This window comes from Cyprinodon tularosa, unplaced genomic scaffold, assembly GCF_016077235.1.
Source record: "Cyprinodon tularosa strain WSP-4 unplaced genomic scaffold, ASM1607723v1 ctg323, whole genome shotgun sequence".
NCBI classification, from domain to species: Eukaryota; Metazoa; Chordata; class Actinopteri; order Cyprinodontiformes; family Cyprinodontidae; genus Cyprinodon; species Cyprinodon tularosa.
Genome location: NW_024039034.1, coordinates 86,006 through 107,780, shown reverse-complemented (window position 1 = coordinate 107,780; position 21,775 = coordinate 86,006). Strand labels below are relative to the sequence as shown.

The 21,775-nt window shown below is 39.7% G+C and overlaps 1 protein-coding gene across 2 annotated transcripts; it reads right to left on the bottom strand.

Annotated features, from left to right (window-relative positions):
• Positions 1 to 6,853: 6,853 nt before the first annotated feature.
• Positions 6,854 to 19,983, bottom strand: LOC119788702 (protein SOGA3-like). 2 transcript variants are annotated; one of them, XM_038293296.1, is made up of 10 exons: positions 19,268 to 19,983; positions 18,342 to 18,566; positions 18,040 to 18,198; positions 16,555 to 16,623; positions 16,015 to 16,284; positions 15,556 to 15,933; positions 12,967 to 13,629; positions 12,554 to 12,857; positions 9,412 to 9,462; positions 6,854 to 6,992 (listed from the first exon to the last, which is right to left on the bottom strand). In XM_038293296.1, the coding sequence occupies exons 1-8, from the start codon at positions 19,964 to 19,966 to the stop codon at positions 12,747 to 12,749; spliced, it is 2,574 nt and encodes an 857-aa protein (XP_038149224.1). In that variant the 5' UTR covers positions 19,967 to 19,983; the 3' UTR covers positions 6,854 to 6,992; positions 9,412 to 9,462; positions 12,554 to 12,746. The 2 variants fall into 2 exon arrangements, with proteins under 2 accessions (XP_038149224.1, XP_038149225.1); XM_038293297.1 differs by lacking the exon at positions 9,412 to 9,462 and having other exon boundaries at positions 6,855 to 6,992.
• Positions 19,984 to 21,775: the final 1,792 nt, after the last annotated feature.

Here is a 21,775-nt window from a genome sequence, read left to right as displayed (position 1 = left end):
TAGCGAGAAGAAGAAGAAGAAAAAAGATGAAGAAGCAAAAGAAAGAAAGACAGTGGTAAGTGGAGCAGATAATGATTTAAGCATAACGTTAACAGTAAATGACTCTCTCGGTCACTGTTGCCCCTGGAGAGAGAAGTTTCTCCTCTTTAAAGCTGATAAAAACCTGAGGTCAAGAGAGACTTTCAGGACTGGCACTTATTTCCATAGAGTATAGTGTGCGAAGGTCTTTGGATCTGGAGGACTTATGTCTGCATTTGCACAAGCCAAGGCCCGTAAGCAGCAATTCTGAAAGCAGTATAGGACCCCAATAATTTCACTACACTTGCTATACTTTATATTTTGTTCAAAGTTTATATTGGGTTTTTAAAGTAATTTCCTGTTTTTTTATTTTTATACTGTTTACTGTTTTTTTTTATTTTATTATACATTTATTTTAATTTATTAATTTATCATTCACTTTTATTCTTTTATATTTTCCAAAATAACAAGGTTGTTCATGTTTAGAATATTTGGAATAAAAAAAGGTTTTATTTAATAAATTTTTCGTTGGTGTCAGATTATTTATAGCCTAACATAATGGTGATGAGCACTGGTCGGTAGGGCCCCCTAGGATTTTTTGCTTGGGGCCCCCACAGACTCTAGAATCGCCTCTGGCTACAAGCACGCTTAGTGTGAGGGATTGCATTCCAGTCGATGAGTTGATGCGATCAACTGGTTTTCCTTAGATAGAAAACTTTTAATCACTTTGACTGTATGATCTGGTTGAACTGTAAAGTGCCTTGAGATGATATGTGTTGTGAATTGGCGCTGTATGAATTAAGTGAATACAATTAACAGGGTGGTCTGTACAACACTCAACATGGACCAGAAGAAGTGAAACAAAGAGTTGTCTCAGGACACATTTATAGACAAGCATGTTAAAAATAAAGGAGTTTAAAATAAAGGATAAAAATAAAGCAGCTTGGTGTTCCTGTGACTAAAGTTATACATATTATTCAGAAATGTAAGGTTCCATGGGAAAATCAATGACAAATCAAAGAGAAAGTACAATACAATACAAATGGCAATAACAGGCCGGAAAAAAATCTAGAGATTAAAAGTGAACTTCAAGCTCAAGAGACATCGGTGTCAGATCTTACCATCCAAATTAATGAGAGACGACCAAGGAGGACACCAATGTTGAAAACAAATCAGAATCCAGATTGGAATTTGCCAAACTACATGTTGACAAGTCAGAAACTTTCTGGGAGAATGACTTATGGACCAATGAGAGAAAAATATAACTTTTTTCCGAGGCACATCACCTTTATGTTCACAGACAAAAAAATAAAGCATATCCGGAAAAGAACATTGTACCTACCGCAAAATATGGAGGAGGATATGTTATACTCCTGGGCTGCTTTACTTCATCTGGTAGGGGGTGTCTTTAATCTATGCAGGGTTCAATGAAATCTCAAGACTATAAAGGGATTCTAGAGATAAATGTGCTGTCCTGTGTCAGAAAGATTGGTCTTAGTCACAAGTTATAGGTCTTCAATAGGAACGTGACTCAAAACATGCAGTTAAAAACACCCAAGAATGGTCGAGAGGAAAACACTGGACTATCTTCAATGAGATTTGATCAAAATCCTATTAAGCATTGTTGGAAGGAGCTGAAACTTGCCTGGAAAGGCAGTCTTCAAACCTGGAACAACTGGAGCAGTTTGCTTATGAGGAGAGGGATAAAATACCCGCTGTTACAGGAATCAATTGATTGCTGAGAGGTGTTGCAACTATATATTAAGTTAAGAGTACCATCCTTTCTGTCCAGACCTGCTGCATGAGTTTATTTATTTAAATCACTCTGTTGAAGCATACTTAAAATGCAATATTTGACTTTAAGTTGTTTATTTTCATCAAATTTCTATATATTATTCTTTTTTTCATATTCAATTTATTTTTGTTACCATTGGGGTATTTATCTAATCAAACGAGGGGTACTAACAGTTTTATTCCTGCTTGGATTAAAACAGTAGATCATTAAAAGAATACTATGGAAAATGGTTTCTAATGCCTTCTCTGAATTTGACTTATGTATTTCAAGGCAGAATAGGTAGTTAGAGGTATTTTATTCTAAATGATTTTTGCCAAGGCAGCTAAAATCCCAACACCTGATCTCTCACTGGAGCTGGGTGCACTGATCTGCTGGAGGTTTATGTACAGAGGATGTATGCACTAAATCACTAAAGCTATGCAACACAATCCAAAACACAGAGTCAGCTTTTACGTTAAGCACAGTCATATTTATTACCAAGAAAAATACATGAAAGGCATTTTAAAATCATTTTTTACAGCTATTAATAGAACATTTTCAATACATTTTAACATAATCATACAGTAAAACACACATTTGAACAGTTTTCAGGTTGCCATTGGGAACTCTGTTCCAGCTGGATCTCCCTGGACAATGAGGCTGCATTTGATCCATTGTGGCACCAAGTGAAAACCTGAAAACACGCACCCTCGGTCTGGGGCTGCATGCTAATCCTTCACACAGAAAAACACCTTCCTTTTATACAAAAACATAACATGTTGGGTAGCAACAAAGCAATATGGTGAAATGTTTGTTAAAGTTAGGCACAGAAGAAGTTTAAAGCGACAGCATCACTGGAAAAATAAAAAAAAGTACATTTCCGAATACATCAGGATGAAGTTTTCTATTTCATTGTAGCACTATTTACATTTTATTTCAAGTTAAGGGGGACATTTCTCTTAATATGGATATTGTCACATAATAATTGTTTCTGTCTGCATTGAATAGGACACTGGAGGCCGGTGCTTAAGTGCAGGACTAGGGGCGCGAGTTAGGGGGCTAGGGGGCTGGTAGATAGGGCCTGACGGAGCAGTGATTCTGGTTGTAGGCGTACGGCTGGCCCATCTGGAAGGAGGTCGCTGGTTTGCAGGGCGTGCAGGACGTGAGAAACTTCTCCTGGGTCTTGCTGGAGACATCTCTGCAGGGTTTATCTGGAAGGAAACAGAATAATCACAGTTAGTAGACAGAGATTGTTTAGTGTCAGAGCTGGAGGTACATAATGAGGAAGAACCAACCTGATGGGGCTCTTGTCTGTAAGCTGGAAATGTTGTTCTTGGACTGGAGTTGAATTCATGTTGAATGTCGAGCATGTCCAATAGTTCCATAAGTCCTTCTTCCCTTAACCAGCCACAGTCGGCTACCTCCTGTCCCCTCTGAATCCTCGGAGCTCCAGGGGAAGGACTCGCTGTCCTGTAGTCTGTTTGGGTTACTACTTGCTGGATGACAGGCTTCATGGCTTTCTCCCCATGGGCCCTCCCTCCCTCTCTGTCTGTCCCACTGTTAGCCCGGGGTCTGACCTTTGGGCTCCCTGGTACCTGAGCTCTCCCCAGAACCTGCTGAGGAGCAGACTGAGAGCTTTTAGCAGTACTCTTATCCTTGTAGTGGTGCCTAGTAGGGTCTAATAATGAACCCCAGTCCTGGCTGAGCTCTGCCTCTGCTGTCAGCACATCAGAATTTGCTTGGCATTTCTGGTTAGGCACGCGCATGGGCGCCTTACTGGCTCCTGCGGTGGTTCCCAGAGCTCTGCGCTGACAGCAAGGAGTGGGACACTTTGCCTCTGGGGACTGTCCCTGCTGGGTCACCACCCCAGATTCTGTGAGCGTCTTGCCCTCATTCTCTTGAAGCATGGCACCAAACTTCCGAAGGACAGAGGGACTGCTGCATTTTTTGTCTCCCAGGACTCCTGGACCAAAGGACCTTTTGTCCAACAAAGGAGACTCGACAGTCATGACTGGGAACTGAGAACGTGCTGGGACAGCAGAACCATCTCTTTGTCCAACGGGGGGCTTTGCACTAGTGTTTTCCTCTCTTTGGGGGCAATTCTTCATGTGAGACACTCGGTTCGTAGTGTTTTCAGTTTCCTCCAAACTGTTTAAATATTGCTCTGGCCCCACCCTAATTTTACAGCAGATAAAAAGGAAAAAATACATTAAAAACACAAAAAAGCCTAATTATACAATCTTTTTTTAAACGATTAATAAAAGAAGCTTGTACCTGTGACTTCCAGGTTGTCTCCTGGCCTCCTCCTGGGATGAAGACATCCCCTGGTTCACTTTAACTGTGTCACTGAAGTGCTGGAAAACATTAAAAAGTAATCTTAACATCTATTTAGGATTTCTATACCAAATTTAAAATGTGTAACACATTCTAATCTGTTCTAATCTCTAAGATGAACCTGATTTTTGTTTCGTTTTCAATGACCAATAATGTCCATCCAGAGAGAGCTCCATTAGAGAAACCCAGACATCTCTCAGAGATCCCTCTATGGTCTCCTCACCGAAGGACATGCCCAAAAACCTCCAAAGTGAGATGAACCCAGACCACCCAGTACGGCAATCAGATCTATTTTTAGATTTGCCATTTATTAACAACATTCTTTGCTGTAGAGGTGTTTGCTTTAGAAGGCTACTATTAGAGAGCTACGAATAATAAAGTCTCAGAAAACTCAGAGGCATAAGAAATGATTACGTGGGTAACACAAGATGTTTACATTTCATTCAGACTTCAAGCTGAGCCAGGTATAAGACAAATAAGAGGAGAGAGAGAGAGACAATTTATAGTTGCTTTGTTTTTTTATCTCTATTATTAAACATTTACCATGTTAGCAATCTGTAGGAAAACTATACATTGAAAACTGTTTCATAAATGCTGAGAGAGCCTAAAACGATGTGGAAGCTCAGAGGGGACCACGCTTTTGCTGTTGCAGCTTCAACCTCTTCTGTGACTCCTTTTAAATTTCTTGTCAAAACCCACCTTTTTGCTTTGGCTTTTGACACCTAGCAAGACAGTGTGCTTTATTTTATTTATGATCTTTGGCCATGCTGGCCTTAGGCTAAAAACAGTTTGAAATTCTCATCTTTTATCCTTTTTTCATGTCTTCAGAAAAGTAAAACATTGTTTTACAGCGATCGGTTCTCATACCACAGTGTGATAACCAGCCAAAATTGGTAACAGGAGGTCAAAGATACAGAAACAACAGAGATTTAAAACTGATCACAAAATTCTGACTATCATCTCAGCCTTAAACCCACTTCTCACTCAGGTGTCAACATAGTGCAACAGTTAGGCTACATGAGAAACTAAATGCTATCTAACTTCTCTGTGTAAGCAGCCTTGAGGGAACTGTAATCAATACAACCCTGTCAGATCCAAAGCTTCAGCTCACATCATGTCCCACCTATCTTGTTTCTGCAAATACCAGCAGAACGACGGACAAGGAGAGAGAGGGGAAGTACTCACCACGTGGCGAGCTCTGTTATTCTTCCTGCTCGTTTTATTCCCCTTCTCCAGATAATTCTGCAGCAGGTCTCCGATCTCTGAGGCCCCATTGGAGCGGCAGCAGCTGTAGTCATTCTGATGCTCCGCCGTGATGGCTACACCTCTGACATGATTCCCGGAGTGGTAGCCAGGCAGTAGAAGGACATTGTTGTGTTGTCTCAGCTCACACTCTGAAGGGTCGCCATTTTTCTGATTGTCGCCATGGATGTCGTTAGCTCCTCTGCGGGCCTGAACTTCATTGTATAACTGGAAAAAAAATAAAAGGGGAGGAGATCATCAATCCCCCTCCCTGCTGGTTCTAAATTGATTTGACCTGTTTTCCACATAATTAAAACTTGTGCAAAATCTGATTAACCTATATTTATCCTCAACATGTTTTTTTTCCAACTTTGAGGAAGCATCTGCTCAATAACTCCCTCAGGATCCACTTTCAGGCTGTGTGTATGAGTGATAGGCTGAGTGTGTGTCCTGCACGTCTGTCAGCACAAACCAGTTAAATTAGCTTGTTAACATTTCTCTACTGCTGCTCCAACCAGGCCAAGAGGTCGAGTCAGTCTGTTGCTGCCAACTGTTAATATGGAGCATGCACACACTTTACACCAATTAGCACTCTCCGGGGAGGCTTTTAGGAAGTACCTTCAGTACACATAGGGTTAGTGTTAAAAAGCCAGTGTTCATCATCTTCCTGTAATATCTCAAATATGTTATTCTGTAAATGAGTTCAGGTGACGAGCAGATTAACAAGAAGTGTAGAAAGAAGACATCCCAAGATGTCAGTGCCGCTAACATTTGTCTCAATGCCTCTATTATTAAGGGTTTGAAATAAGTTTAATGAAATTGAGAAAATGCTATTAAGTATAAAGTCCCAGTACTGGGCCCCGAAAACAGCTGCTGCACACAGTCAGTCAGCTGGCCGAAAGGAAAATATTTGACTTATAAAAGAAAAGCAAAAAAGCAGAAAGAAAAAAAACTTTGTTGCTTGGACACCATCTGACAAATTAACTGGTTAAAAAGGAATAATCTATGATGCTCCTGAAAACATCTTCTCCCTTTTGCTCATTCTATGTTAAGTTTAAAAATACAATTAAGTGTAAATACATTTTATAGCCTTAAGTGTCGAAATCAATATGCTGGATGTTTTAGCAGAAGGAAGAGTGGTTGCTGGTTTAGATAAATGCAATTAGACAACTTTTGTTTAAGTGTCGATAGAATGGCACTGCAGTATTTTTACTTAAAATTATCATACAATCAGAGTCTTTTATGGGCCATAGTTTCATAAAATTATTCCACAGCCTGCACAGCATATTTAGAAAATCAAAGTCCTCCTTGAGATGATAGTGGACTCACTGGGATTATCTGTAAACTGATTGTTACCTCTTCGATTTTCCTCTGGATGTCCTGCAGCTGATCCTCCCACTCCTGCATCTCTGAGTCAAAGTTGTCCACAAGTTCCGGCCTTTCCTGCCCCCACCCCCGGCCCTCCAGCCCCAGCTCCAGATCGATGGCTGCCATGATGCAGGCCGTTCAATAACCCTCAGGCCTCGTTGAATAGCTGTTTCCGTCCCCCCTCCCTTCTCTTGTTTCCCTCTCTCAAGTTCCAGTTGTGGTGCCAGTGAGGGGATGGACTGAAGTCCTGAAAACACTAGAAAAGAACCAATAAAATAAATAAAAATATTTGTCTAAGAACACACTAACCTATGGTAGATATCTGTCAGCTATAACATTGAAGCATACTGAAGGATAAATGTTTGTTGTTTTAAAATACAATATTTTCTAAAGAGTTGGACTGTTGCTCACAGAGTTCAGATATTGACGACCCCCTTTATCCTTCAAAATCCACTGACAGAAGAGTTGCAAGATAGATATCTATCAAGCATCTGACCTCCAGCCGCCTCTCAGACCTTGCTATATTTCTACATAAGAACACCCGGAGCAATGAGGCGCTCAGAACATGCCTAAGATGCTAAAGGACATTTCAGAGTTTCATAATAAACCATCAAACGCAGAGCTCACTCTCACATATCTTCCTATTAACTTTCCAGATCATTTAACCTTAAGCCTCCTAGTCAGATCCACTGATATCTTAAAAGGTTTTTATAATCTAAGATGCACTTGTTGCTATGATTCACTATGACATGCATCCTTGTGGAAGGTGCCCGAATGTACCAGCCATTTCCCTCCCACCTGTGATGTAAGCGTAGAGATATTAATAAACTTGTAACTATGCATAGTAAGGTGACTAACTGTCCCGTGGACAGCCAGAATCTAAGCCACAACCAGAAAATATATTTTAAAAATTATCAATACATGGCTTCTATGTCATATAAATATCCTAATCTAGTTAAAATTAAGTTATTCCGCTTTTTGTCCCCAATTTCAGACCAGGATAAATATAAATTACATGATACTAAAACATGTTTTAGTGAATCCAGCAGTTCTTACCTAAACTCTCAAAAGAAATGCTCCGTCTTCCAGAAAATAATTCCTCTTCTAAGATCTGTTCTCTCAGGCACTTTCCCTCCCTGCGTTGCCAGGCTGTAAAGTCCCCTTTCCTTGTTGCTGCCCTTCTCTTATGCCCCGCTCTGTTACGTAAATCCCAGCACACTCAATTTAAAGGGTCCCCTTCCTCAAAGTTAAGAACCAAGCTTTGAGCTAAAGGGTAAACATCCTCTGTTCCAGCTGGGGTCCCCAGCCTTTATACCACCCCAGTACGCACCAATCTGATCCGGGATCAAATGCCATAGTGTCAAATTCATTCCAGCATTTGAAGTCTCGATGGGACGACTGTCGTCACCAGCATCCCAGCTATAATTACTGAGGCACATGGAGAGAGGGAAAGTGTTTACATTGCTATTTCTGCTGCCGCTCTCTCAGCCAATGGGCACCTCTGTTGCTACTCTGCTTATAGGAGACATGGGCAGATTTCGTCTTGTGACCCGACCATACTGCAAATCATTTTTCCAAAGGAAGCCAAATGGGTGTGGGTGACACAGTGAGTAATAATTTGTCACAGTCAATAATATCTTTATTGAACACAGTCACGGAAAGGAGACTGTCAGGTGGATGCTTGGCACATTTGACATATGTTTAGTTCATACTTTGAATTCTTTAAACTTCATATGTGATATGTGGCTCTTTTGCATTCAGGCTTATAAATATTTGTAAAATATTTTGTAAAATAAAAGAATGAAACAGATAAAGATATCATACACATTTTTACTGTAAATAGTATATAATTGCAAAATGTCAGCTGTTACCTTTAGCTTCAGTGCCTTGCAAACAAATTCCACAACAAATGTTACCTCAAGGTTTATCTGATTGAGCAACACTAAGTGAAGCAGTACCCCTAATAAAAAAAAGTAAAAGAAAGCTGTTGTTCGACAATGCGTATTTAACAACTTGCCAAAGTTTATCCTTAATGCCAAATTATATGTATGGAGAAAAACTGATATGAAACCCTAACTTTCAGCTGGACATTGACTCTAAACATGGAACCAGATTAACAACAGTGGAGAATGGCCTAGTTAAAGTCTATCCCTAATTAAAATAAAACAATTTTTTTTTTCCTAAGACTTCACAGTTATGTAAGTGATCTTGTCATGGCAAATATTTACCGAAGAGAGTAGTTGTTTACAAATAAATAAGGTAAAAAAAGAAGCTAATTACAGAAACGATTATAATAAGCCAAAAGAAAGATATTTGTATGCAATCAGAAGAACTGCTCTGAGAAATCCGTTTTTCAAGTCGTTTAAGCTTCACAGCTATGCACCACATCATGTTTGTCTAGTGCATGAAATGTAAATAAATACATATTGCAAAAAAAAATAAAAAATAGAATCCCTGCACATGTAATTATGAATCGGTCACCATCACTAACAAATGCCAGCACCAGATCAGATTTATGTATGTGGGTACCTCAACGATCCCCTGACAACAAGAGACAGAATTTGACCCAATTTATGTTCCTCAAGTGTAAAGCTCCTCAGCTCTTCCCTCCACCTGCTCTTTAATATGACAAACATGTCATGTGCTTGAAGAACAAAATGCACAAACACACTTACTTTCTTTACTTCACCCTCAGGAAATAACAGCAGGATGATAGGACTAGTTCTCTGGAAAACAAACAGAATGTTTCATTCACAGAATGTTAAAGATAAAAATAGACTCTTAATCAAGTCAAGGACAAACTAGGATGTAAAGCAGCATGGTGGCTAGCATCTTTACTGAAAACCTTGAAAACCAGAATGTCTGATTTGGGTTTATGATTTGCAGTCAGTATCTAACCTTTATTAGAGAGCAGTCAGACTGACCTTAGCATGGAGAATCATCAGGGAGTCAGGCAAAAAGCTTCTCAGAATAAGGGCCACTCTTTTCATTTTCCAGCACTCCAAACAAATGGCTCTCTAACCACTCTACCCTGGCTCCAACAGAATTACTTGGATTTGCTTTTTGAACAGATGATCTTTGCTGTCTCTTAGTTGTTATGGAGATTGGAATGGGGGTGAGAGGTTTATGATAGCGTAGCAATAATTAACTTCTTTAAACAACAACTTAATGTGTTTAAAGTTTGTGTGTTATAACACATTAGTGAATCTATTTATCTAAAGATGAGAACGGAGAGGGAGTTTAAAAACATCGTTTAAAAGAGGAAGGGGATTTACTATAAATGCTCAGATTCACATCAATTAAAAGAATTAACACAAAAAATTAAACAGTTTTCCAGAGATTACTTTGTTTCTTGATTCAGTGTCTCAGAGTTCTACACGTTTTATTCAAATCAAGATGATGTACTTAGATAAAGTCATTGATTGTCTCTTAGTTCTGCAGGAAAAACCAAAAACAGCAGAGACCCAGATGCACCGAACAAATAGCAGATAAAGAAAAACACAAGTGAAGAAGAAATATAACAATGAAAGATCACATCTAAAAATATCAAATACATAGTAGGCCATACTTAAATCTGGGTTTAAACAGGAATGAGTAACTCTAATTTAATGCTTTTTAATGCTCTAGAAATATTTTGAATGCCATCAACAAGTACCCATGCCTTTCAATTATACACAGCAAAATCCTTCGTCATCTTCACCATTGACAGGCTGCAGCCATGTCCCGAATTCCTCGATTTACAGACACTTTTCTTGAAATTGCCATTTTCCAATTCTCTAGCTTTTTGTTCTGCCTTAACCTTGTTTTCCAAACATACAGCTTTACGAACAACCATTATTTTTAAAGAACTTTAACTTTTCAATTGACTATTTTCTGGTATTAAGGAAATAAAGCACACCCCATATGAAAGAGTAATTCCAGCATTAAAGTAGTAAATTGTTACAGGCACTCTTGGCGGCTGTGTTTTATAGTATTATTTTGGGGAAATTTAATCCAGTCCTCCTTGCAGAATTGTCTCTTAGTCAGAGCTGAATTCAGACTTGGGCCCAAAAGCTAGAAAACCTTTGTTTTTTGAGCAATTCAGAGGTGCTTTGGGTCGTTGTAGGGCTCTTTAAACTGAACAAGCTCAAAGTTTAAGACCCAAACTGATTCTCCTTAAGGATTATCTGGAAGAGAGCAGAATTTATTTTCCTGATCTTGGCACTGATGACTGGCTTAATTACTCATTCCATTCACTTGTCTAACTCTGCCCTGTTTCTCATCATTGCTCATCTGATCCACCTGCTTCTGCCTCTATTTAAGGTGCTTGCATCCATTCATCAGGGCCAGATTATCTTGTTCCTTTCAGACAGTGGTGAGAGTGTTTTTAGCATACGTGAGTGCTTCTGATTACCTGATCCTGACCTGCTCTGCCTCCCAACCACAGAGCCTGCCTGTTCCCATCTGAATGGTCAGCCTGATGTATAATTGGACTCCTGGACCTCTGAGCCTGCCTGTTCCTGTTCTTATCTGTTTGTCTGACCTGGCTTCAGACTACTGTATGTTCTCCGGGGCTGCAGCATCTGGGACACTCTTGACGACGCCCGCCGCATCTTGTTGGCAACCCACCGGCTGGATCCTACCTAGCTCTTAGCATGGACTGAACTGTTAAACCAGGTTAGTGACTCCCCCGTCAGATTATCATGGTCACTAACCTGTGTTTCTGTCCTGTAGAGGTTACTGCCTAAGATGCAGTAACCTCTGCAAATCCACAGATCCGAAGCCCGTCATTATTAATAAATGCTTTTGAGTTATCCCACTTTCTGTCTTGTCTGAATTTTGGGTCCGTCGTTCAGAGTCGTGACATTTATGGCTCCATTAGTTATGACAAGGTGTGAAATCAACAAAGGAGCCCAGACCATCATTCTAATTCTCACTATGTTTATATATGTATATATTTGATCTCTTTTATTCTTATGTTTTTATCTTTATTATTGTGTAGTTGGATATGTGTGTATATATATATATAAAACTGTAACTGGAGCGTGTAACAAAAGTAATTTTCCCTCTGGGATTATTAAAGTATTTCTGATTCTGATTAATTGTAGTACCAATGCTTTTTCAAAACTCCTAGATAATTTTATGCAAGACACAATTTACATTTTTTTTCTAAAAAAAACATCTTTTCTCTTATTTTTTTAAGCAATGTCAAGAATGTCTAATGTCAAGATTTACTGGGCCTAATAAGAGGGATATTTGATTTTTTTCTTCAGTCAGAAATGGTTTGGTCTTGGAGTTCTCCCTCTGATACTTTTTAAAAATGTTTTAAGTCTCTATGTAATTGTTAAATTGTGAGCACTGATTCTAACTATAGAAAGTTAGGATCAATGCTAAAATCATAAGTTAAGTTATGATTTTAGATGTTGTTCCAGGTTCTCAATCAGTCTATGAGGTTACTCACTGTTCCATGTTTTCCTCAGAATGAAAAACATCTGGTTTTTATTTTCTTTTGGGTTTCTATTTAGTTTTTGTGTATTTTAGCCTACTTATTGTTGCCTGACAGGTGCTATTAAGTGATATATTTATTCTACTGGTTGAATTAGGCCAGACAGTTGGTTTTTATCCCTTAATAAACAATAGCATAATTTGGGACTACCCTTTGAATCCATGATTTTTGTCAGATATTAAACATTTGAATTTTACAAAAAACGAAGAAAACACAAAAACAAAAATTCTGTCACTTTTAAGGCAGGCCCCTTTAGTAAGTGGGGATTCTCGCTAATGCGGCACCACTTATTAAATTCATAAGAACTACACAGCAACACTCAGGAAACTCACCTTCTGATGCAAGTGATGCTTACAGGGATGCATTATGATATTGGAGACTCCAGTTGTTGTTGACACTTAGTGAGTGGAAAGGGCTTTTGCTGTGCTTTAGATTATCATTGCAACAAATGAGGCATTTAAAGGAAAAATAAGAGCAACATAGCGAACACAAACACGGATGACTCGAGCAAAAGGGAGGCTTACATCACAGAACAAAGAAGAGAGTAAACAGGAAGACTAGTTTAAAGATAGTGGCATAAGAGAGGGATGAGAATAAGACCAGTATAAGGATGAGTAAAATGATGGGTTGGAACATCTAAGGAAAAATGTAACAGGAGAGAAAAAGGTGAGAGAAAAAGAAGAAGGTCAGTTTTCTCTTTTGGTTTTGATAAGTATAAATGAAGGTGAGAAGTTTGAAGTCTTACTGAGAGTGGCTCGTCTGCATCTCTGTCCTCCAGCCTTGGAAGATCCAGTCTGTCAATAAAAGCTTGCAGCTCTTTTCGGAAGGCCTTCATCTGAGCATTGATGCGATACAGCAGTTCATGTTCCCTGATCCTGCTCCCATCCTCCTCTCCGCCCTCCTCTCCGCCCGTCCTAAACATCAAATCACCATTTGAAACGTAGACCCTTGCCTCTGAAATGATGGTGGCGGTATCAGCGATGAGACTGTCGATGGTCCGTACGAGCCTCTCTGCTTCCACACGTATGTCCATCAGCTGTTGTCTGTCATGGAGGTTACAACGCCTACCGGGGAGGAAGCGAGTCAAGGTGGAGGAGGCGGAGCCTTCTGGACCCGGCGGGGTGTAGAGGCCCCTTGTGGGCGTCATGCACCGGCTGCTGCCGTTATTGTTTCTCACCTCATCTGAATCACTTTCCCCGCCCACAGGGCCCTCCCGTTTACGATGGGGTGGGAGCAAGCGGGAAGAGGTGGAGTCTTCGTCGCTCTCACGTCGCCCACTTGTGGCTCCACCTGCATCGCTCTCTGCATCACTGTCTCTAGGGCTGGGCCGCAGGGAGAGATGGGAAGCCAGATCGTAGCGTTGCATGTTGGAGAGGAGGACACGGTTCTCATATTGAAGTTGCATTACCTTAAATAAAGACAGTGAGGGAGAAATTTTATTTTTTATTGCTTTTCACAAATTAACAGATAGTGAAACAGGTTATCATTACTTTTTATACTACTTTGTGAGTAGCAGAAACAGAAAAACAGAAACAAATTCAACCAGTCATACAACTTTGAGTTTTGTGTCAAATTAATGGACAATGAAACTGCATTTGTTATCATTTTATTCTTATTTTATTCATCATGGCCTGTCCAATTTGGTGCTTGGGCCATTAATTCAAGTTGAGTGACCTGAAGAACTCTCATTTCCCTCCTTTATAGAGAAACTCTCTCACTGATCCTGAAGGCAGCCAGACCCTTAATGCTGTTTACCCCAGGGGCCAGGAGGAGTCTCGCACACACAAACAAAGATAAGGATAGATTCAAAATGGATGTATAATAGCCACACATGTTAAAGGACACAGAATATCATAAGAACTAAAAAAGTAACTATATAACTATATAGCTAACGTAATTACTAAGTAACTAAATAGAAGAGTTTCATGGGCTTGTCTGATCAAAGTTGGAAGGGTAGTAACCAACAGTCCCAACTATGTTGGGATCAGTATTATGACTAATTCTTATATCAAAATAAAGTCTATTAAACATCCTGCAGACTAACATATTTACGGTAGTTTTTCCGGCTGGTGTCAATAACCTCAACCTTAAAGGTATAATGGAGGATTTTCAGGAATTTTTAAAAAGACCCGCCTCTCCACTTAAAAATGCACATGAACAACCCTGTACCTATTAAATGCCTGCAAGATCATGCATGAGCCCATTTCTCCTTGTGCACGCGCGGTTTAAAGGTTGCCATTTGCACCACTCATAAGCTTACTTTCCAAAAGAAAATGTGCAATTTTTCCATCATGTCAGACTCACCACTGGTAAGTGAAAATGGGGACGAGCATGTGGGACGGCCTTACGTAAACATATCACCATAATGATTGACAATTAGGAGGACCACTTATTTTGATGATCCACCTGGAAAAAGAACATTGTCCGCTACACCTTTAAGTCTTTCTCACCCAACCTACTATTACAAACTTGATGCAATGCAGGGATTATAAACGCCAACGTCGGTAACTGCACTGGAATTATTTTTACATGTGAACACACGTGTCTCTTGCAAATATTGCACAGAGAAAAAGATATAAAAACATTAAAGCAAGTTAAATATGTCTTCTAATCATTTTACTTTTTAAGGACTGTGAGTAAGAAAATGGCTGGAATTGCATCTGAGTAGACTTAGCCCACTATAGCTACCTTGTCTTATCCTTTGCTGGGCACAGACGGCCTTACGTAAACATATTATAATGATTGAAAATTAGGAGGACCACTTATTTTGATGATCCACCCACAAAAAGAACATCCTCCTCTACACCTTTAAGATCAACCGTTTTTTTAAAGAGGCATGCAATTGCATGATGCATGAAAACGTAAACATCGCTGTCCTGTATATACTGCTTGTTAAACAAAAATAGAAGCAAAAATATAAACAAATAAGTCTTGTTTCCTTAAATCAAGCATTAGATTCTACCCGTTTAAATGTGCTATTCTGGGACGTTAGCCACCAACATTATTATTTTTAGGTGGATTTAAAATAGTTAAGTAATAATTTCTGCACTGATAAAAAATTTAAACTGTCACATGCATTTGTAATAATTATAACATCTGACTGTGGCTGCTGTTTTTATTTAGGGGTATCATATTAGAGGAGTAATAATCAAAAGTGCTTGATGTTAGCAACATATCCTATTCCTTCTATTTTACATTTATGGAATAAATATTTGTTGGTTTTGTTTATGTCACATCTTATTAATGCTACACTAATGCTTGTGGTTGTGACGTGGTGCAGGATGTAAAGTGATTTTCACTTCATAATAAAGAAAGAAAATATAAAAATCCAGACCTTGCCGCTGAGATCATTAATCTGTAGCCTGGCAGCTTTAAGCTCTTCCTGAAGATTTTCAGATTTAGCTCCATCAGCCGCTGCTCCTCCTGAGCCCCCTCCACCATGTCTGGAACTTCCCTCGTGGGTGCCGGCCTTGAAGCGCAATTTGTTCAGCTCTGCTGTCACCCTCTTGTTCTGCTCCTCTGTATCAGCAAGGTTCCTCCTCAGGAGCTCGGCCTCATCTTCAACCAGCTGCAGCTGCTGCCGGAGCTCCGTCAGATCTTCGCCCAGACCTCGGCCCACACCCGGCCCGCCTGTCGCCTCAGACCCGCTTTCGCCACCCTCTCCCTCGCCACGGAGGTCGTCCAGCTCCGCTCTCAGACCTCGGTTCTCAACCTGGTTGGGAAGATGGAGACAAATTCTAATGATCAATGGATTTTGCCTCAAAAAGCTTTTCACAGCATGCTCTGGTCTTACCTCCAGTTCTACTATCTTCCTCCCTAGGATGTTGGCCTCCTCCTCCACCAATCGAAGCCGGAGCTTTAGCTCTGACTCGCGGGTGGTAGGCGGGCCGCCAGCCTCCCCTTTGGGATGGGTACTGTCCAGTTCACCGTAGAAAGAGCGATACTTCTGCAACTCTTGCTCCAGACCATCCTTTTCCTTGTCAATCTTGCCTGCTTTCTTTCTCATGAGCACCGCTTCCTCCTTGATGAAAGCTAACTGGCACTTTAGGTCTTCATTATCCTCCTGAAACAAGAAGAAAATCAGTCTCAGCAAAAAGCTACAACAACTCAAAGACCTAAGATTAAAGGAAAGATTTTGAGCAACATCCTGTCAGCCAAGAGGTCAGTCCAAGAGGATGTTTAACATTCACTGAGTCTTTATTTATGACTAAAGCACTCTAATCTTTTGGCTGTACTTAAAGTATAACATGCTATGTGTTAGGCTTGAGAAGACTTTATCAGGAAGACAGTGATGATCATAAAAAACAGAAAGAGAAAGCAGAGAGTCTCTGACCTCTATGGGAGTCTGTGTTGGCTTCTTGTCAGCTTTCTGGATGTCTTTGCTTCCCCTTCGCTTTTGAGACTAAGAAAAAAAGAAGAATATTTATGCCACCATGCTTTTATTTTGACGGTATAACTAAAAATACACAAAGATATATGAAAAGGTGAAGATGAAGTAGATTTACAGACATCTTTTTGCTACTGATACTAACCAGCTGACCACATCTAGAGACCAAACGTGTTCTTCCCCATTCTTCTCTGCAGAACATCAAGGCTTAGGGGAGTGTTGGCCTAGTGGTTAGAGCAGTGCGCTTGTGCTCTAAGAAGGTTGCAAGTACCTGGTTCAATCCCCACAGCCTGCACTCTGGCTCCCTGAGCAAGACCCTTAACCACACACTGCTCCCCAGGGTTTGGGTTAAAAGCAGAGGTAAATTTCTCCAGTGTAATATCAACAAAGTTCAGTTATAAAAAAAAATGCTTATTAAGTCTCATTCTTGTACAGCTGCTTTAATTTGATATGCATCCGACTGTTAACCACTTTTTTGTTCAGAGTTTTGGTTTTAGAAGTGAACCCTACTTTAACTTCTACACAGCTTTATCAGCTGTCTGCAGTGTTAGTTGGTTTTCATGATGCTGTCTGCGCATCGATGTTTTCTAACCAACCTCTAAAAAAGATGTATTGATGCTGAGAACAAATAAGACACAGATGGACTCGTTTTATTTCTCAGGTGACTTTAAGCAACTGGGTTTTATTCTGGGGTGTCAGATTAAAGGTGGTTATGTTAAAGATAGGCTCTGTGTTTGCACCCTGATGCTCTATCTCTCCGGTTCTTTTCCCTGAAAAGAGATCACTCGGGACAAACTCTTTAAATAACATTTCATAACTTATATGTATTAAAGACATGACAGCAGATTCTGACTGAAATTTTAATCTTACTCAGATCAGAGAAATTGCTCACGGTTACAGAATGGCAGCTGCTCACCTCTGGGCTCACCTCTTAGGAAGTGGCCCCGATTAATGGTTAATAAGGCATTTTATACATCTCATCAGTCTGCCACATCATCATATTTTACATCATACACATTAGCAGATGATTAGACATCTATGGTTCCAGCCTTATCAAAACAGGACACTGCCGCTCATTCCATTTCCAAATCTTTGCCACATACAAAATGAAGATTATAACTGTCTATCCAGACAGAAGAACTGTCCTAATTAGATTAAAATGTCAGTTCTGACAAACAACAGACAGCCCATACCAGGGTGTGATAAAACTCACGCATCTTCAATGATAATTATCCTAACAGTTAGGTGCAACTGCAAACTCTTTGTGCAAAAATCTTCAAAAACCATGAGTAATGTATTTATATTTTAGTATGACACTATATATACATGTCTATTCAGCTTGTATTTTTTATACATGGCTCTCAATGCTTCCACGTTCGTTTATGATAAGGACCAAAATCAGTCCAGTGTAATGACCTTTAATGCACTCACCTCTTTGGTCTTCTCTAGTTCATTCTGCAGAGCCTGCTTGGTCACTTCCACCTCTATGAGTTTCTGTCTCAGTTTTTCATTCTCCTCTTCCGTCTTTGTCCTTTTCTCCTCCACCTTTTCCAACTCATGGTGCAGCCGGACTGACACATCCTTCGCCACCTGCAATACATTTACCAGACAATAAACAATCAGCCTCCTTTCTGATACAGCATTTCAAAATGTGATGAACGTAAGAGTTCAAATAAAAAGCTTTCGTGATAATGTTAGTGTAGACTTCATGTGGTTTGATTGATGGCTTCTACCTTCAGGTCCTGCTCCAGAATCCTCAGCAGCTCGTGATCAATCTCTCCTGCCTGGGCGTAGCGCACCCTTTTCCTCTCAGCTTTGCGCAGCCGATAATGCAGGATCCGACAGTTTTTATTGGCCCTCTCTAACTCACGCCTCATTTCCTGCAGCTGGCATGTGTCTTCCTCATAGAAAGTATCCCGCATTTCATCCATCTCGGCCCTCATCTCCTCAATCTCGCACTGGTCAAACACACAAGATGGTTATGATTACCATACTTTGCTTATGTTTCTCACAGAACTAACTTTAATTATCTAAAAAAAAAAAGATTAATTATTATCATTGTTTTCATTCATGGATCTTTAATTACCTTTTAAATCCATTTTTTATTTGTAATATTGTTATAAAGTTATATATTTGGAAATATAATTTATTAAAATCAAAATATAGGAGGTTTTTTGTGTCTTTTTTCATTGAATTTCTAATAGTCAATAAAAAACATGCACCAGAAATTTGGCAACAAGCTCACCGTTTTTTTTTCTTTATACATTTATTTCATATGTCATATGTTTGCACCAAAAGATAAAATATACAACACCAAAATCATTTAGTTTAAGGTTGCAGTTATCTCCTTGTCTGCTGTTTGTTATTAATAGATATGTTTGTAATATGAAGCCTATCCTGCCCTGTGATTGAGCAATGCTCTTACTAATAGTATAGACCTAGTATATCCTTTAAAGGCAAAATATTATTGATCATTTGGATCAATAACCATTAATGTATTATTCCTCTACTGACTGTGTTTTGCAAATAAGGCTTAGAAGTCTGTCATGGAGAATAATCAACAGGCTGATTGATTGGTCGTCCATCTGTTATTATCAACAGTAAGAATATCAACACATTTCTTTTTTAAACCGTTTTCATTTCATGATGAATTATAAACCTTGAGGTCATCGTTTTCCTCCAGCAGCCTCTCTATCTCCTCTTCCAGGGCCTGGTCCTGCTCTGCCTCGGACGCCGCCTGCATCGCCTCTGCAGCCGGATCCAGCTCCCCCTGCACCGCCTCCTCTCTACCACCGCCCTCCGGTTTAGTCTGCATCGTCGCCACGCTCCTCTTGCGTCTCCTTTGTAAATGAAAGTGGATCAGCTCAGCCTGTGAGCATCTTCTCCACGGACCAAAGCCGAGGCCTGCTCCACAACCCCCGGTGCTGCTGCTTCTCTTCTCCCGCTGTCTGTTTTCCTCCGCCTCCTCTTTTTTCCTTGGAGAGGAGGTCTTGTTGACGGGGGTTTTCCGAGGAGGGTTATCTTTAAAGCAGGGAATGCATTGAGCTGAGCGGCGGGCCGGTGCTACCGGTGAATCTCCTCTGGCAGCATCCGCCCTTTTTGAAGTGAGATCAGCCTCAGCACCAACAGCCTGGGCAGCTGCCCCGCTGCGCCTCTCTGGGTCCCCCTGTCGGCCGCCGGTGGATCTGCTGTCCCTGCCAGTTGTGTCTCTACCTCTTTCCGCCTTCAAGTAGAACCTATTCGGATGTTTAGCCGCTAGCTTCGTCGCTTTATCTTGAGCTCTGCCTCGACATCCAGTACTTTTACCAGTTGTCTGGGTTGTTGAAGGTTCTTGAGCGCAGCTACCAACTGGCTTCATTTTTGTTTTCCACAAAAATAGACACAAAACACCCGCTATATGCGATTTACGCCATTTGATGCAATTCAATTATTATATTCTAGGCTCAAATTTATCAGTTTTTTTTTTTTTTTTTTTACCGTAAATCTTTTTTTTTTCAAGTTTCAGGAAGTTTTAATTTATATAAAGACGCCGCTAGATGTCGCTGTTCTTCCATAATAACATCACCGCAACTTGGAAAAAATAAAAATCAACGGTTATGGAAAAGGTTTCCATCAGAAACTGACTTTCCAAATAGAAGAAAAGGTTAACAATAAAAGATATAGTTCTATATAAACTAGAAGTTTGATCGAATGCTCTTTTCCTGTTTCCTCGATTTTATGCCTACCGCAAGGCTTCAAAAAGGAGGGAATGGGCAACTCAGGGCACCACCAAGCACCACAAGGGGCTCTGACCATAACGTCATGATGGACGTCAAACCCGGAAGAAAACACTATTTTACATCATGGTGGCTTTTAATTAGAATTATGACTATTCAAAACTAAAATCGCGATATCTTGAAATTACTTTAAATTATGACTAGTCGTAATTTAATTGTAGATATCTGGAATGTGTATTTCAGACAGTCAGTAATTCATTCTAGATATCTTAAATTGACGTCTCTGTACAAGTTAATGTAAATCTGACTTCATTTCGACTAGTCAGAATGTAATCAGAGATATCTCGAAAAGGTATTTTAACTAAAATATAATTAGAGATATCTAGAAAAGGTATTTTGACTAGTCAAAATATAATTAGAGATATCTTAAATAGCTAAAATGTCTAGTCATAAAACAATTTGAGATATTTTGAATGTAAAAGCAGTATAACCGAATGTATGTTAACATGGCTTGCAAAATCGCCTAGCCTCACATTTATCTTGCCACAGTGCCCCTCTAATCCCCATTTAATTTTAGAGTATAGAATATAGCATATTGCAAGATCATTAGATTATGAACTCTTCTGTATTGTTGTTGCATGACATCAATATTTGTTGTATTTCATTTAGATTCCATTTGAAAGAATAACAAGCACCGTGAAGTAGAACTAAATTATGGTTTTGAGAGATTTTTTTTTCATATATATTTTTTTCCCGCAGATTTTAGCATGCTTTTGTATTTTGCCCACTCTGAGCCAATGTTTTGTTGAGCCCCTTTTCATAAGGCTTTAGCTTCCTGGGTGAATCTACCACCTTTGCACATCCTGAAACTGACATTAGCTAGTTCTTGTTTGTGAAATGCCTCAAGTATGGTCATAATGCATGTGGACTGTAGAGCCTTTATAGATATCAGTTTTTTAAACCCTGTGACTGGGTAATTTTACTAATGATTTTATTTAGATGTTAACTATTTTATTGTAGATCGTGCTGTGCTGCCATCTTGCCAGAAGGTAAACATTCAAGTCTTCTGCAGCCACTTGCAGGTTTTCTTTTCTATTTGTTTGTATTTAAATCCATTAACCTTCTTATTGACTATGACCAGCTTCCCTGCCATCCCAGCTCGAAATAAGTCCAATTAAATAATGTCTGACATCTTGAGCTCAGACTGGAGCTGATTCCACGCTGTAGGAGCCAACACACTGCTTTCTTTCCTTTATCAGTTTGAACACAAGGAACATGTAGAAGAATAAAGACATTGGAGCCTAAAAAATGTGAACTACTATATCTGTTCACATTTTTCATGTTAGCTTTCCATCACATCTACCAATCAACACAGACTCTCTACTTCTAAACTCAGCAGAACGTATGCAGTATTACAGCTGCCTTTGAATAGGTTAAAACCCATATAACTG